The sequence below is a fragment of the Rhea pennata genome, chromosome 5, assembly GCF_028389875.1.
Source record: "Rhea pennata isolate bPtePen1 chromosome 5, bPtePen1.pri, whole genome shotgun sequence".
Classification (NCBI taxonomy): Eukaryota; Metazoa; Chordata; class Aves; order Rheiformes; family Rheidae; genus Rhea; species Rhea pennata.
This window is the reverse complement of record NC_084667.1, coordinates 4,097,700-4,115,008: the sequence shown is the minus strand read 5'-3', so window position 1 is coordinate 4,115,008 and position 17,309 is coordinate 4,097,700. Positions and strand designations below refer to the sequence as shown.

Below are 17,309 nucleotides of genomic sequence, written 5' to 3'. Positions count from 1 at the left end.
TCTTCCTCTTTGGGATTCTAATTTTAAAAGCATTAAAGAAGACAGCTGCTCATGCTGTGATATGCGCTAAACAGCCTGAAGGATGGAAAAAAAATATATTTGTAGCTCATAATAACTATTGACCTTTCTGATATACAATGTTCTCTGTGTTAGCTATTCTGTTCTATCAACAGTGAAGATTGAACATGACTTTTTAATAGAAAACATGGGGTTTCAAGCTGCCTTCACAAAGGTGTTTATGTATTGTTATTTTGTATTGTAGTACCAAGACTAAGTCCTGATGCCCTCTGTCTGACATCATGTCTGTCGTAAAAAAAGCCCCACTGTTACTGACTGTTTTATATGAGGAATTGGCTCGTAACCATTTTATAGTCGTGATAAAAGCATTGCTTCACTAGATCCAGGACACAGGTATTGGAAAAAGAATCCCCAAAATATCCCAGCAGCACAAAAGGTATTTTCTGAAGAAATAGATTTCTCAGGTGGCTCTGTTTACCGGGGTATTCCATTAAGATTTCAAACATGCCCTTTTTGTATTCATACTGCTTGTTCTTTGGCATACGCAGGCTGCTGCAGGATGGATGTCGTGTGCTCTCCAAGACTACCTTTATGACGCCCCGTTTTTTCTCTTGAACTTCCCTACTGCTGAGTTGCCGAGTACAGAAGCATCCCCTAGTAGCAGCTTGACTTTGACACTTGCGTGTGTTTCCCCGGAGTGGCATCATCCAAACATCGACTGCGAGCAGCGTGAGGCAGCTCAACTGCCCTTCTCTCCCTCGGGGGAAAGCTCCACCAAAAGGCACCTCCCACTTGGCATATGAAAATCTGGAAAGCAACCTCTTTATTGTGCTTTTTAAGCCCGAGCAGGCTGGCAATGTTAGGCAACATCAGAAGGGGCTTTTTTATGTTTGTTGGAGGCTTTTTTATGCCATGTGCTGGGAAGGAACTTTAGTGGGCCATTATTGGCAGCTCTGAACCACAGTTATTTTCACAGCTCTGCTCCAGAGTGTCACTTAATGATTCACGAGTTACTAGGCAAAAGCAGAAAACTAGCAAAGAGGGGAAAAAAAAAAAAACCCTTCAGCTGATCCTTCTAGGACGTGGAAGGGGGGGATGGCATCAGCATTAATGGCAGCGCTGTGCTCAAGGAGGGTGTGCAGCAGCGGGTACGGGAACCTCCTCGGCCAGGAGAAGCGTCGTTTCGGCTGTGCGGATCAGCCGCAGCCGCAAGGAGGTTTCGGGACTGGGCCTGTGTTTCGTGCAGGATCTCGGGGAATTCTTAGGGAATTCCCTGAAGCTCTTGCCCTCGAAGCACGTACCCTGGTGAACCCTTTTTCCTCGGGTGTTTCCGCGTTTCCCAGTTTCTTTACTCCACATCCGTTCCGTAACACGGGTTGGATTTGCTGTTACGTGTGATCCTGCGCTCTCCCAGCGTCGGTGCCTTTCCTCGGCATCGGCTGCGCTCCGTCCGAACCGGCTGCGATGTAAGGAAACACCACCACTGAGCGCGTTTTCCCTGGGACCATCGCGGAAGCTGGCAGATTTGTAAGTGTTGCTGACCTCACGTGAAACCAAGCCAACAGGTCGAGTCAGATTATTTATTCCTTGGCTTAAAATAAATCGACTTTAAATGTAAAAATGTAGACGGGCGTTTGAGCTTCATGCCCGGTATGGTTTATGTACCACTCACCCACTGGACCATAACAGCTCTTCTAGGGTTGTTCTGGTTTATTGGATGAATGTGGATACATTTGCAAGTGTTTAGATAATGGATTGAAGCCCAGCAGACTGTAACATTTCCAAAGGGTTTTCAGAGTCAAAATTTCCTACTGTGATTAGTTCCTTTAATAGCGAATCTTTATTATGTTGTTTTCAAACAGGCAGAAAGGCTGTATGTATTTCATAGATCACTGACCTACCAAAATTTGTTGTAAAATCTATCTTTCAAAGTTGCAGGAGTAATGAAAATCTTATTCATAGCTTCATCCTGGCAACACTTTATTTATGGCTCTATCCTGGCACCTAACTAGTTCTGTATTTTACCAGACATGTAAAGAATTTTGTGGGATAAAGTTTACATGGGAAGTAAGTTGCCTACATTGGGAGTTAATAGCCAAATAAGACATTTTTCTAGACTGAAGGAATATTAATAATAAGGGAGGTTTTGAGAGGCATTAAAAAGAATAATACTTCATAGTCAAGTAAAGAGCAGTTCAGATGATTTTGGTTCTGCAAGGGTAGTAGAACATTCAAAAATTTTTCTATATAAGGAAAGTCTATCAATGGATTTTACGTTTGTTTGTCCTACATAACCACAGTCAGTACATAGATGACCTAGGCTGGATTAAAAAACGTATAGGGTACGCTCATTATTTGTAACAGCATAGGAGAGCATTTCAAAACCTGGCTTACTTCTCTGCAAGTGCAGTCTTTTGTGAGCCCAAAATATAGTATGCAAGCAGTGTTTGCACTCAAAAAACCTGCGAACTGGGCATGGACTATCAGACAAATGCAGTCTGCACATTAAAATTGCATTGTTTGTATAGGCATGTTAGTGTGTGAAACTAAAATTAGTTTTACCAGTAAGTGCATGCACAGTTTTGCTTAGCCACAGGTAAAACAGGATTATGATCCTTTAAAGAATTCTGTCTTACTTTGCCTGTGGTTAGTGTAAAGTGTGATGTGTTTTGGGGAATAACCCAAGCGCATTTAAAAGGTTGGTGTGTCCACTTACACGGGCCTGAATGTTGGCCTGTGCAATCTAAGCCCCAAGCAACAGACCAGGCAAGATGTTAAAAGTGATAAAATAGTAATCAGAAACTTGATCCAACTCCTTTCATAGTATTCCTCCTCACTCGGATGGGAGTTGGCCAGACTTACTACCCAAAGATAGGTTGCCCAGAGGTAGAGAACTTGTGCTACTTGAGTCACACCTCGCATCCATCTTCTGCTCAGGAAAGGCATGGGTCTTCTGGAGGTCCCGTGTCGTAACTGTGCACGTCTCGGGTGCCGTGGGCAACTCCAGAAGGTGCCGTAGGCAACTGTGTGGGGGCAGCTGAATTGAGCCCCTGGTCACAGAATTCATCCCTCAAATGAAGGAACTGTTCCCTGTGCATTTCTGATATTTTGTACGGTTAAGTTTTATGTAGTTAAGCATCGGAGATTTCACTATGCCCTTTGAAGGAAATTTTCAACATATCAAAAAAAGTCAGAATTAACTACACAAATTAACAAATATTACCAGCACAGTACTACACTGTATTGTGGCCAAACAGCTAAAGTCAGCCAATTCCTATGTAGCACTGGAACTTCTATAAATCCACAGTGCGGAAGACAGACTCAGAGATTATCCTTGTTCTCCTGTTTCTCTGGCTGATGTGAAAAAAATCACTGCTAGAATGCACGTACTTTTGTCTGTATATGGCTGCGTGTTTGTCACTTGTCCTCCCAGTTCCAAGCATTTGTGCATACTGGTGAGCTGAATCACGACTGGCCCTAAGGGAGAGTTCTGCTGGATGTGCAGCCCAGCAATTACAGAGTTAGTTTAAGAAATTGTTTTATTAAAAAATATATACGTGAAGAATCATTGTCAATTTAGTTTAAAAAACTTAAGAATTTTACACAATGGCAAACTAATTGAAGCAATCTGGGATGCCAGTGCACTCTATAAGTTGTTGATTTGGAAAATCTGAAGGGATTAGAAAAACCCACAAATGAACATTAGAAAACCCAGTCTTTGAAAGAAGTCTGATAGGGTTTAAAGTTTTTATGCCTTTGAGTTTCTAATAGGCTCATAGGTCATGAAAAGTGAATTGTCTCCATCGTGCAGGTGGAATGACAGTTTGTTATCTTGCCCGAAAGCATTACCTAGCAATAAATTGTTTAGAGGAAGTCATTGCTCTTTCCATTTATTCTGGACGAGGTGCCCTGAGCCTCTCTCTTTTCAATCAGGTCTTGGCCAGAACCCAGCATTATTCCCGCTGTAAAAAGGAAAGAAGGGAACTAAGTCACCAAAATCCCGGTTCCCAATTCCTGACTTCCCCAGCTTTATTTCAGTAAATAGCAAAACTGAAATTTTAAGAGTCATAGCAAGTTTGGTACAGGTACCATGAAGATACAAAACCTTTTCAGGAATTTGAGTTCCTGTTTATAACCATAATAGGTTATAGCAACAGTAGTATTCCCACAGCTTATTCTATTGCCCTGGGAGAATGAATTAGACTCTTCTTTGCCTCCCACAACTTCAACAAAGTTGAGTCCTTGATTTTGCAAGATGCTGAGCATTCGAGTGAGATCCCCGGAGCAGTTACAGCAATAAATTACTAGGCTTGTGCCCACCAGTCGATCTCCAGGGGGGACTGCTCACGCCCCTAAGCACACCCGGGCTCTTCGTCGGAATAGTCCAGTCTTCAGCACCTTCCTATATCAAGTTTTAGCTTCCAGCGCTTGCCCACGACCAACCTGCAGTCAGATTTAACCCATTCCATTAAAACCAAGCATTTTCACAGGTGCTAAGAATAATTTCATAGTTGCACACTTACTGGAAATAAATTGTCTTGACTTGGAGCTTTTGAATTGTATTTGCTGGGCCAGTAGTTAGAAAAATCTATCTTTCAGCTGATAAAACGATCAAATTTGATCTGTAAGTTCCTGAGAGAGAATGAGCTTGGAAACAATGCTTTTCTGAGAGTCACTTTTCTGATTAAAAACACACTTTAAGAGGCAATAATATGAGAAAAACTAGGACAGTTAACTGCTCAAGGTTAAATTTTCCTAGAAAGTCTTTTAATGCCTGGTTACAGGCAATAAACTGCACAGAAAGAAATAGAAGCATTTACAAAGAAACATCTATTCCAACTGAAAATGATAGATTTATATTACCTAATTATTCATCTGAACATAATGGCTCTCAGTGCCTATGCAGAGTTATCAGACTTTAAGAAAATGTGGGAAGCGGTTTGCAGGCTTAGAAGAGGACATGAGAAGAGCTCCCTTTTTTTCCTTTTTAAGAGCTGTAAGGATGGTGTTTGAAAACATCTCTTAAAAGCTGCATAGGCTCCTGTTTTCAAGAAAGAGAAATTAAGGACAGGTGAAAATGTCCTGAAACTGCACCAAATCCAGAATTTTCTGTATGTTGAAGCATAAGCTTTTTCCCCACCAAGCCCCCTAAATTCCTTTATGTTTTCTGCTTGCTGGTTATTGCCTTTTTCTCTGTAACTTCTGGCCCTCTTTTGGGCCTATCTTTTGTCTATTTTGCATGGGCAGATGCTATTTTTCTCCTCTTCTCTCAATTATTTTTAATGCATGTGAGGAAAAAAAAGGCCAGAAGTTGGTGAAGATTTATTTAGACTGCTTTGGCAGCATTTCCTTATTTAAGATATAAATCAAATCTGGAGCTGCTTCTCTCCTGGGGGACAAATTGTTTATCTGAATATGAATGTGCTTGTGAATCTTGGGGAAGGTACTTGTGCTGGTGCTGTGAGATAGCAATTACTTGCGTTGTTCTACAGTGCTTTGCTCTGCAGCTTGAACTTAGGCAGGCTGCACACAGCTGCTGGACACTTCCAGGTCGTTGCAGGATCAGAGCCACGGAGCTCAGTCCTCCGACCACTTACACGCGTGTTCACCCATCAGTGCACGTCCCGTTGCACGTCAGCAGAACTCTTCCAGTCTGCAAAGCTAAGCGTCGCGCAACGTCGCGCTGTTTGCAAGGTCCGGGCCCAAGGTTGTCTCCAAGCCATCAGCATCAGAGCTGCAAGGCTGGTTCACCAAGAAATGCTTAGATGCTGAGGAAGAGCTAACTGAGCAATTTTGTGGGTCTGGGCATTAGTTCGTGTTAGCTCCCCACTTGGCTCTGTGGTTCTTTGTTGGTGTTTTAATGGTTATGACACTTTTGTACTGAAAGGGAGGGTTACAGCCTCATGCCCGCTGAGACACAGAATATGTTCTGTGTGCCCAGAGATCTCATACTGCAGTAGTAACTTCGGGAACGGAAAGAGAAGAGGTTTGTTCCTTTAGTAGTACCTGATGAAGATATTTAAGGACACGCAAAAGCAAGTGCTTTCTCGGCAGAGTGCACAATTACCTGTTTTGCAAAGACAGGCTGGACTTGCTTTCTGCACTTCTGAGCCTGAGAGCGTAGAGTGCTTTCGTTCACACTCGGTGTGCAGTGACTTTTTCGCACTATTAGCATTCGAAACACACAGTTTCAGAGGTTTATAACTCAACATTAGATTTAGACTCAGCAAATTCAGTCCAGGAGCACTATTTTTCAGTGTAAAAGATATCTTTAGTTACTACAATATCAATAAAAATGGACCTTGCCTATTTCAGGCGTTTTCAGGTACTAAAAGTACAAATAATAATAATAAAAAAAAAAAAAACTTGAAAAAATGAATTGCTACCGAGTTTCATTCTGATGTTCCTCAGATTACTAGCCTCCTTTGACATAATTGAAAATATGAAAAGGCTGAGTGATAGGCATCTTAAAATCAATTCCTGAGAAGTCATAACGGACCGTATTCCACATATTTCTGTGCAAATCTCACTGACACCGATGTGTTCTGTACACATCCTATTTTTAAAATACTGCATGCATAATCAGAGTTAGCGTTGTTACAGTTTCTGCTGTGGGTTGGTGCAACTCTGAATGCAGATTTGTATTACCAGCCATAATGGTTCTCTCCTGAGAGAAATTCAGAATGATGTTCATAAGCTGTTCTGGACTTTTAGGTAACTAATCCCATCTCACATATACACTCTCAGGTACTTTCTGTTAAAGAAAATCAAACGCTTCTGAATGCATATTTATATGACAGACTCTGTTTCAGTCTGCTGGATATTTTATATGCACTTTGTAACATTCACTTACAGAGATATGTAGGTTTTGTACACGTGATAGTAGCAGCAAAATTTAAGCTCAGGATGGAGGGGGACAAGAACCTAGCAAACGTCGACGTCAGGAGCCTCCTACTAGGTCTCAGCTGTTCATTCCTTTCACAAAAATGTGCATGAAAGAGAAATTTTAATTTCGCTTTCTGGGGGATGGTACATACGTATTGTTTTTTTTGCCGGATCATTTTTCAGGCGGGAGGTACTGTGTGTTTAATTAACACAACTTCTGTGTGTTTAGGTAATTACCATAGACCGCGTGCGGACATACCGTACTTACTGCCTGTGCTGGAGCCTGACGTGCTGGACCGCCACAACTACGCTTGTTAGGCTGATTTTAGCGTTTCTTCACACAGCAGGAAGCACCCATGCTGTGGTTTCTTAATGTACTGTTTAAGTACTGCACTGCAGATACTGTGTAATAACAGTAATAATTAATAATGATCCTCATCTTACCAGTGCTTCTGCTCTCCCGGAGACCCTGGTTGCTGGTTTAGGGTTCCACTGTCCTGGACCTGAAACACATTTCTTTCCTTTGAGAGTTTCATTTCTCAGATGATATTGCTAAAGAGAGCTGAATTTTTTGAGGACAGGTTTGTTGCATGGATTCTGATGGCTTCACATTTGTTCAGGTCTCCAAGGACCCGCACCAATAAATGTGAAAAAGACAACAGCAGATTGGCATACTTTTCCATTTCCACCAGGATGAAAAAAAATACTCTAAATTAAGTCTAACCTTAAATGTATAATCTGTCCTTGGGAGCAATAATAATAATAATAATAAAAAGATACAGCATCTTCAAGCTCTTGGCATCCCTTACGAGAAAAAATTGGTTCTAAGGGTCTCTGATCTTGTGTTTTAGTAAAATAGAACTGCACGGCTGACTGACAGTTCTGATCTAAAGCATTTACGTTTAAGTTTTGATCTCTCTGCTTTTGATTAAAACTAATGAGCTCATTTAATTCAAAATGGGAATCTCTGATAAGAGAAATAAGGTTGATGTGATTGGATTAGAGGGGCAAATTAAACTCTTAGAGCAGAAGTTTGTGCTTATATAGTGTATTAAAAAGCTGTTGGCGTATTATGGCGTGTTAGATGATGAGAAAAATTTCATAGTAATTCATATTTAATCAGAAGAAATGAAAGTACTAAATATAACATGGCTCTGCTTTTCCCTCAAGTGATAAAGAGCTGTACATTTAAAATGACATCGAATTCATGCTCTCTAAAACAAAAAAAACCTTCAGAGAGGCACTCCAAAAGGGGGCACAGTTGTCAGTTATATCATCGCAAATGTCACAAATACGGGAAAATGCGACCGCATTAGAACAAGGACGATTCGAGGTAATCCCGAGCTCCCAAACAAGTTTTGGTGCTTTCCTCGGCTGCGTAACAAATGCTTTTTAAACACCTGGAATAGTTTCTACCACGAGTTTGGTAGATTCTGCAAGATATTAGCAAAATACCTGCAGAGAGCTGTTTATTCAGAGTTACTCAGTGAAACTCAGAGATGTTTAACCTCTCATGGTGCCGCCTTTTTGTAAGCCGCTTGCAGCATTTGGCCGTGACCAGGATTTTGGGGAGGGGAAGGGAACTGTTGGTTATCAGGGCTAAAATGGCAGTAACGAAGATTATATAGGGAATATCTCAGTGCTGCGTAGTGTTATTCCCACTATATTATAATGTATACTGAGAGTATTTATTTTCTATTTTAAAGTAGTTACCGTTGAGGGAATGAGACACAAAAGTGAGATTTACAGTTTTAAGGAGGAAACCACTTCAATTTGGCTATGAATATGTGCCATTAGTGGCTGATTAGTCACTAAGAATTAATGTTAATAATAGTGCTAATAATAGTAGTAGTAGTAATTTACATGAGCATTTTTGCCTTCAGGCTGCTCAGTGCTTTATTGATAATAATTAACGTGAAGTCCTGGGGAAAGGAAGGCGCTCAAAAAGCGCAGTGACTTAGCTGAAGTGTCACTGCAAGCAAGGAGTGGAGACCACAGAATAAAATTCTGTAGCAGAATTTGTAGCCTCTTTCAGCAGACACAACTGCTTCCTTAGTGAGACTTTGCCTTTCACAGAACATTGAGGAACTCTACAGTTTTAAGAAACAACACCAAAACCTATCAAAATAACCCCAAGCATTAAAAAAAAGTGCAGGAAAGGGTTAATTAGTCAAATCTGTGTTAAAAATTCTGTGGGAAGAATAACTTGAAAATGAGACTTACTGAGTATTCATGTATTTTTCAAAATTTTTTTTTTTGCTAAGTAAACATTTTCTAAACGAGGTAAATTGATTACAACACTCTTAGCATCTATCAGTCATTTATTTTCAGTGAGTTCAAGGACTGCACCTGAAAAGTAGCTTAGACGGGATGTATAAAATCTAAATTATGTGTATATGTATTTTTTCTGTTCCCTAGTGGAATCGACAAGCCCCAGTTTACTAACCACTGACAACACTCTAGAGCGCTCTTTTTTCATCCGCATGAAATCTACCCTGACCAAGCGAGGAGTGCACATCAAATCATCCGGATACAAGGTAAGGGTTGCGCTGCGCCACGAAATATTGACGTTTTCAATTTATGTTCATTCATGTTCCAGGAACACATTAATAGTCGGCAGAATTTCGCATTTGCATGTGTTTCATTCCTTTTGTTAAAGAATCGTTAATATAAAGCATTTCCAGCGGGAGGTTTGGCAGAGGAGCTGCACCTCCCTTAGACTGAGCGTTCCTACGACAAACATTCCTCGCAGCAGCGTGCTCGCCTTCGAACGAGCAGCGCTCCCGGAGCAAAGGTGTATTTTACCAAGCAAGGTGAGTCACGGTAACGTCACTCCGTGGTGGAAAATAACTGCTCATTTGCTTTGGCTGTCCAGTCTCTCTTTGGGTTAGGTTTTCCTCAGAGAGGTAGGACTATTTAATTTCTCCACCATCCTGGCTGGAGGAAACAACAAGCCACAGCAAGTACTTTTCCACCATTTTTCTTCGCTTGTCAGACTGAGGGGCATCTGCTGCTGGGGATCATATTTGCTGAATTTCTGACTCTTTAAGGATTTTGAAGTCTCTTGTTCCTTATCAGCAGTAATCTCATTTTTCTTTAGTCATATATCGCTCCTAGTGCCTGTAGCTATCAGTACACTAAAACTAGGAGGAATAGCATTTTTAACATTGTCAGCTTGTGGAATGAAGTATTTCATCCCTTAAGTATTATGCAAGATAAAGGAAGGAAGTTAAGAAGTAAGTCTGAGAAAGTGTACCTATTTAAAGAAGACGCTCATCACTGTTTGTTTAAGAACTTTGAGAAAGTGTTTTTTTTTTTTTTTTTTTTTTAGTTTTCAGGGGAAGATTTAGAGTAGATTTGAAATAAATTTCCCAATTCACTCAGCCCAAAAAATTCTCTGTAAATATAACATCAAAGGAGTCTACCTAAGCGGTAAACAGCATGGTAGAAATATCTTCTTTTCAGTAAATAAATGGGAGTCCTTTTTTTGGATAACTTCTGGATCAGGGTGATTCACATGGTTGTTAATGACATTTTAGTTCCAAATCAACGATTTCTTAAGGTACTAAATGCTATGATCTGATGACTGCTTATTTGTCACCATCTGAAAGAATGGATTCAGTACTTGTTCATCCTGGATAGGTTTCCAAGTCTCAGAAGGTATCAAAACTGACTGTCAGTCTCAGGAAGAAGGCAAATTCATGAGTGATGTCCATTTTCAGGATTAGGCATGGTCCATCTAGGCTAGGGTAGAGTTACATTGGCAGAGAACTTGCTTTGCTGGATTTTTTTTTTTTTCTTCTGCAAGTGTAGCGGGAAAAGCTAGAGAAGTCTGACATTTTTCACCAGCTATAGGTGAAAAGAACAGGGAAGACACATGAATGACTTTGTAGGTGTCTCCAACTTGCTACCAAGTTACACTCATGCCAATGTTTTAGCATAAAATATTTTTATGTGCTAATGTTTGACTAAAAAATCAGAAGGTGAGTTTTTACTTGTTAAAATTCAGAAGATTTTTGAAAATCACAGTAGATCCTTTATTCCACAGAAGGGATAGTATGGTTTATCATATAGTTTAGTATCTCTTCTAAGATCTGCTGATGCCTCCTGGAATCATTGGAAATTTTAATTGAGATGTCACAGACAGGAGAATGAGTTTGGGTAACAAATAAGGAGAAAGTAGCAAGTGAATTTTGAAGGATCAGATAGCATTTTTTCAGGCAACTTTTCCTAGTTGCAAGGAATGGAGAATACAGAAAAGATGATAGCTGACAAAACTGGCTGGAAATAAAACGTTTGGGTTTTCCAAATTTTTTCATGAGGCGTCAGCAGGTCACCATGAGTAAAACCATGTAAATAGTGCACAAATCCTAGGCAGATGTAAGCATAGAGGAATAGTTCCTCTGCTTCTGGATGTTTTGGAGAACTTTATAACTGACAGCATTTGGCTGAATTTAGCTACCTCCAGCCACGTGAAGTATACTTTAATGGCTTTTCCAAAACATGGTTACTGAAACTTGATTTCCAAAAGTTCGATGCTAGAACAAATTTAAGACTGCTATAATTTGTTCAGGAATATATTTTACTAAAATAAAGAAGGAGTCGTGAGCCTTATGAATGTACAGCTATAAGTAATTAACTAAGGGAAAAATAGTTATTTAATATCAACAAAGCTCATAGGGCACGTGACTCTCCTATCAGGCATACAAACATTATTCAGGAGCAGTGTGCTGGGAATATGGCATCTTGGTTTTAGATCTGTCAAAGATACTCAGCTCAGATGGGTTCAGCCCTCCAGCAGCGACAAAATGTTGCATTTCTGTGCAGTGATTGCATTCCATCCCAAACTCTTGCTGAGTTCAGAACCTCGTCTCCATTTTTGCCCTGCTTTGAGGACTGCGGAAGATTGTTTTCTTTAGACAGCAAATGATTGAGGTGGTCCACAAAATGCTTAGGCAATTTTCAGTATGAGTGAGCCCTGCCTCAGGAAAATCACATAAAATTGAAAAAAGAAAAAGGTTAGAGAATGAGATTGATTAATCATTTGGGTTGATCTAGTCCAGGTTAATTTTCTATGAAGAGATATACTGCAACAAAGAACTACACTAATAGGCTTGCACAGACCTTGTAGGTATACCTCAAAGAGAGTCCGTTCCAGACTTCTCTGCCTTGAAGTGAACCACTTGTATAGTCCCTTCCTGGACTGCTTTAATTAGCCCTAAATTATCCCTACAGATGGAGGTATGGCCTTTTTTTACCATAAACAATGTTACCTTAAATGTCTGAAATGGGAAGATTCTTACAAGATTAATCCTCCTCCCCTTCCTTTTCACTGTTTTCCAGCTACCTCCTTGAATTTGGTTTTCCCTATTTATAACAATCTTAGGCTCAGAGTTTATAGGAAAAGGCTTAACATATAGTGCTAGAGAGCGGTTCAGTTTTCAGGGAGTAAATCTACAATCTTACAAAAGAGACAAAACTTGTAGTCAGCTGACAAAACACAATGAAAACAAATAAAAAGAAAAAAATGATAATAATTCCATTCAGTGTAAGCCTCAGAATGTATTACTATTACAGCTGTTGTCTAAGATACATGATGCAAAGACTTGCTGTGTTTTTCTCTGAAAATGTGTCACTTCACCCTTTTCTCAATTTTTTCGTCAATAAAAAGATAGTCTTGTATTTCACTTGGATTTTCCTTTTCTCCATTTTATCTCCTTTTCTTTTGCCTCCAGTGGAGGGTCAAAATTATGTCTGCTGAACACTTATCCCATCTGCAATATTTTTGTTGTCTGACTTTCTTAGACATATGTGAAAGCTAGTTTTAATTGCAGAACACTTTGTTCCAGTCCAGTGATACATTTCCTGCTCCCCTGTCCTATCCTATTTTTGTTTTGCTGCATTTATGGCTCTCTTGTACAAAGCACAACAAGTGGTAGTGGGAGGAGTCGGAGCACTAAACGCCAACGGAGCCATTCGATAATTCCATTTCGTCAGATCATAAGGTGCATTATCGTATATCCGTACACGTTTCTCAGCTATTTTGTGCGGTGGACCTCTCATGATAAGTCATTACAGAAGTGCATAAGCAAACACGAGGAGATTCTGTAGTACTTTTGCTGTCGCCATGGCAATCCCTGAATTTGATATAAGCAATATCTGGTGCCTTATCATCCCCAAAGAAGCTGGCAATCAGCCTCGCTGGCTCTCCATCAGCAGAGAGAGGCATCTGAAAACACCCGCAGGCTCCACCATCCTACCGGAGGTGGTACTTTACCTTGTGTGATACCTAGATGCCTGCTTTGGCCCAGTCAGTGTCAACGAGAAGTAGCCTCCGTGTTTTTGTCCTGAAATCATCAAAGGCACTGAAGTCACTGTGCAATGAGTCTACTGCAGACGCTTCAGTAGCTGGAAGAAAACAGAGCTGCTGTCATGTGCTGAGCAGAATTTTACACGCGACCTTAGACTTTTGAGCCTGTATTATTGAGAAAGGAAATATTTGCTAGGTTACTCAGATACTTCTGCCTTGAAGTGAGGCCTCAGTGTCTTTGAAAAGTGCCTTGGGATCACAGGAAAGCACATACACAGCCTTTGGAGGGGAATGAAATGGACTTTGTTTCAGCTACTTATATATGACTTTCAGGAGTTCTAAAATCCTTTAATACTGCGCAGAAGCGGCAGTACTGGATACAAATGTAAGCCCTGCAGTGTTGCTTTACAGAATCACAGCTGCTAGCAATGCCAAGAATGAGTATTTATGCCTGTTTTTCTCTCTTATGTAGGAGAGTTTACTGTGGAAAATAAGCAAGCCTATCCATAACCAAAGTGGCCAAATTGCAATGAAGGGAGCAAAGTTATCTTCATTCCTTTTTTATTGTTTATTTAATCACAGCTGACTATTAAATCTAATGACGTGATCTTAACTATTGGTGGACATACTGCGTAAAACTAGATTGCTATGTAAATACTCATTTAACAAGGTTAGTTTAGGAATTCAGATGTTTTGTTGCACATCTAATGTCTGCATTTCAATAATAGGCAGTTCAGATCTGATTAGCTGTACCTCGTAATTCAATTGCTGCTTATCAAAATATTTTAAATAATATACACATGAAAAGCTGAAAAATATATAAAACTGCATTAAAGCGTTTTAACGGATTAGTCACTGTAGTCTAAATGAATTAATTTTTATTTGTGCAATGCTTGCTTTCTGCTATCTTCTTTACAATTAAACATTGTCACAAACTGTACTCTCAGTTTTGGCATTTAAAGACATAATGAAGTTAGAACGGCTCAAAAAGCAATTTTGAAGCCTGACGTCTAAATTTCTTGTTGAAATTCTCTCTCTGCCAGAGTTCTAATATCAGCCTTTTTCTCAGTATTCCTACCTGTATTCACAATTTAAAGTTAAGGTTTTTTAGTTATTTCTTTTTAAAAAAATTTAAAGAATTGGGCAGAATTTGGAAATCTCATTTGTGCACTGTGCGTGCAATTTTCGCAGAATTTAGATTCATTAATCCAGGAGGACAGGAGGGCAAAGATCAGAGAGCCAAAATTATGCCATTGCACTTGCCTAGTGATACTGTTCTCCTGATTCAACACAAAACTGAAATGATTCTTTCCTGTTTAAGAGAAAGATTCATCTGCAATTCAGAAACAAGATGTCCACATGCTAAAGTCACCTTAGGGAGCCAATATCATGGGCTTGTTAAGAGCACAGCAGAAAAACACCTTCCAGTTAAGGGCAGTAGAAGGAAGAAAGAGGAGGCAGCTGTTCCTTGCATAATAGTCTAATGATTGATATAGTTCCTGGATGAGGGCTGTGTTCGAGTCGGATTTAATTCCCTCCTCGGCCTGAGGGAATTCACATATCCCACTTTCCAGCTTGGCCTAAATTCTTTTCTCCTCTTCTAATAATTTTCCCCCTTGAAATCTTTTCTGTCAGGCATTTTACTCTGTCCCAGAAAAGTATCCTGACCTTTCTCCATCGAAAGAAAGAAAACTGTAGAATTTAGTATTTCATGGCGACTGCCACACCTCCTTAATTGAGTGAGGAAGGAGTAGGAAACCAGCATCAGGAAGCAATATGTGAAGAGCTTCCTAAATGTCAGCACGCGCGTTCCCCAGACTTTTCCGCACTGGGAAGACGTAAAGGTAATTTGTCAGAGAGAAAGAACTGATCTAGAATTCACCCATGTAAATCGATGACCTTTTAGTCAAAAGGAAGTCTCTTAGCTAGTAAAGCTACAGCATTACTTATAAAAGAACAAAATACTAATGGGCCAATCTGGGTCTTATGAAGTATCTACTTGTAGATATCAAGATATGGTTCGAGAAGAGATGGTCCGCAATAGGATTAGGACGACTAGAGTTCATTTCCTGCCTTGCTACAGAACTGTGAGATTATTACAGGAACTGTCTGGAAAAGCTTGATTCACAGCTGACATCTAAGTTCAACAGCCAATTTTTTAAAAGCATTCAGCAACTATTAGCTCCACCTTTCTTCTCAAAAGCATTTTCATGACTGAGCATCTTTTAGCTGGGATTTTTAGCACTATTCCACCATCCAGAGATGTTAATGTAGGTTAAGCTTTCAGTAGTACGGTGGTACTAGTGAAACTAACAGATTAGTGCTATGAAAAAGCCTTTTTAATTAGCAGCCTTCTTTAGTAGAAAGATTCAAGCATCGATCATACCTCACGATGACTGCAGACATCATATTTCTGACACCTGAACCAGGTGTGTTTCTCCTCAAATATTGTCCTAAATGTTCATATAACCTTTGGGTTGTGATTCTGTCATAATGTCTTCCAAGCTGGGTAAATAGGAAGTGCCTTAGCTCGCAAACTGGATTCTGAAAGGGGGTGCAAGTGCAGTGGGCCGGGGAGTCCCTGCGCAGCGTTCATGAGCAGAGCTCAGAGAGTCAGGTGAGAGCAGCGAGAAGACCTTGCCAGAGTGGGAACCAGGCAATACCTCATTTCACGTGCTGGGAGAATGGTATGATGACCCCAGGTTGGGAATGTCTGCTGAAGTAGAGAGGTCTTCAGGCCCCAGAGCTGACGTACGTTATCCGCTGTGGTGGTCTGCTGCTGTTTGTTGTTAGTGAGCGGGAGCAAAGGAGACCACACAGCGCTCTGCGCAGAATCACCAGCCAGAATTCACTCTGGGACAGAAGGATGCTGCTGGCAGCATCTCTGCTCCACCTGGCTGTTTTGTAACCAGTGCCAATGGATATTTTGGCCCACCTCCTTTTCATAATGTAAACATTGTGTTAGATGTGTACATAACCGACACTAATAGCTTTTCGAATAATTTCTACCCCTTTCAGCAGTTGTTCACAGTTTTTGTCCAAAGTAGGCTTAGAAACAACAAGGAGGTTATACATGGAAAAGATGTGACTAATATTAAGCTGACATAGAATAATACATCTTGCTTTCCAGTGGATACTTGCAGAGGCAGCCCAGTCGTTCCGCTGGTAAAAGTTTATTGAGTGCAAAACAGGCAGTGGAATTCAGAAACTAAGTTGAAACTAAATAGAAGGTTTTAGACTTGCATTTCAGTGCATTTTACGTGTTTACATGTTTACAAGTTGTTTCTCGTAGTCTGCATATCATCTTGCTCTAGTAACATGAGATCAATAGCTGTTGAGTAGAAAACATAAGTCTTGAGTTGATAGTCATAAGGATTTCCTTACATAAATGTAAGTAGTAAGCTTAATATTTTTATTCTGATTCCCCTGATATTTTTTTTTTTTTTTTTTTTTGGTATCAGCAATTTTAGCTTCAATGTATTTATAAATATCTATTTATATATATTGATGGAGGAAAAGGGTCAAGTTTCCTTTAAATCCCACTAGAATGATTCCATGATCTTGTGAAACACAAATGAATTAGCTACATCTAGATAAAGGATCTATAGTTATTTCCATATTGCTTTTCATATATTGAAAGTATTCTGCAATTATAAACATAATCAGATATCATAAATTTAATTGCTTTTACTAGAATGTTGAAACAAAAACATCCTTTCATGCAGATGAAATGGTTGCCCGATACATCCATTGAAAAGGGTCAGTCTAATCTGCTTTTGATTTTTCTTCCAGATATTTCACACAGTAAAGGGCTAAGCACATAAGAAGCATAGCACTGTACTCTGTGCAATAGGTTTTCCAAAAAATAATGCATCATTTTTCAGCAAGTTTCATGAAGCAGCAAAGGGGTGTTGATGAGGAATGATAGAAAAAAGTGGGTGAAAGCCTGTGATGTCGGGGAAAAGCTGTGCTCAAGATAGTTACCCATGTAGCAAAGACGAATGAAAGGAACTGACAGATCTGATGTACTCCATATTCTTTCTTTGGAGAAATTAAAATTCTAATGAATTAAGAGGAAAATCCATATGATGTTTAA

The 17,309-nt window shown here is 39.9% G+C and overlaps 1 protein-coding gene across 1 annotated transcript in view; it reads left to right on the top strand.

Annotated features, from left to right (window-relative positions):
* The window catches only part of NPAS3 (neuronal PAS domain protein 3), a 586,029-nt gene that overhangs the window by 516,271 nt on the left and 52,449 nt on the right, over nt 1-17,309 (top strand). Inside the window, exon 6 of the mRNA XM_062576748.1 lies at nt 9,322-9,440. Coding sequence (XP_062432732.1) covers nt 9,322-9,440 — 119 coding nt within the window. The remainder of the gene's footprint in view (nt 1-9,321; nt 9,441-17,309) is intronic.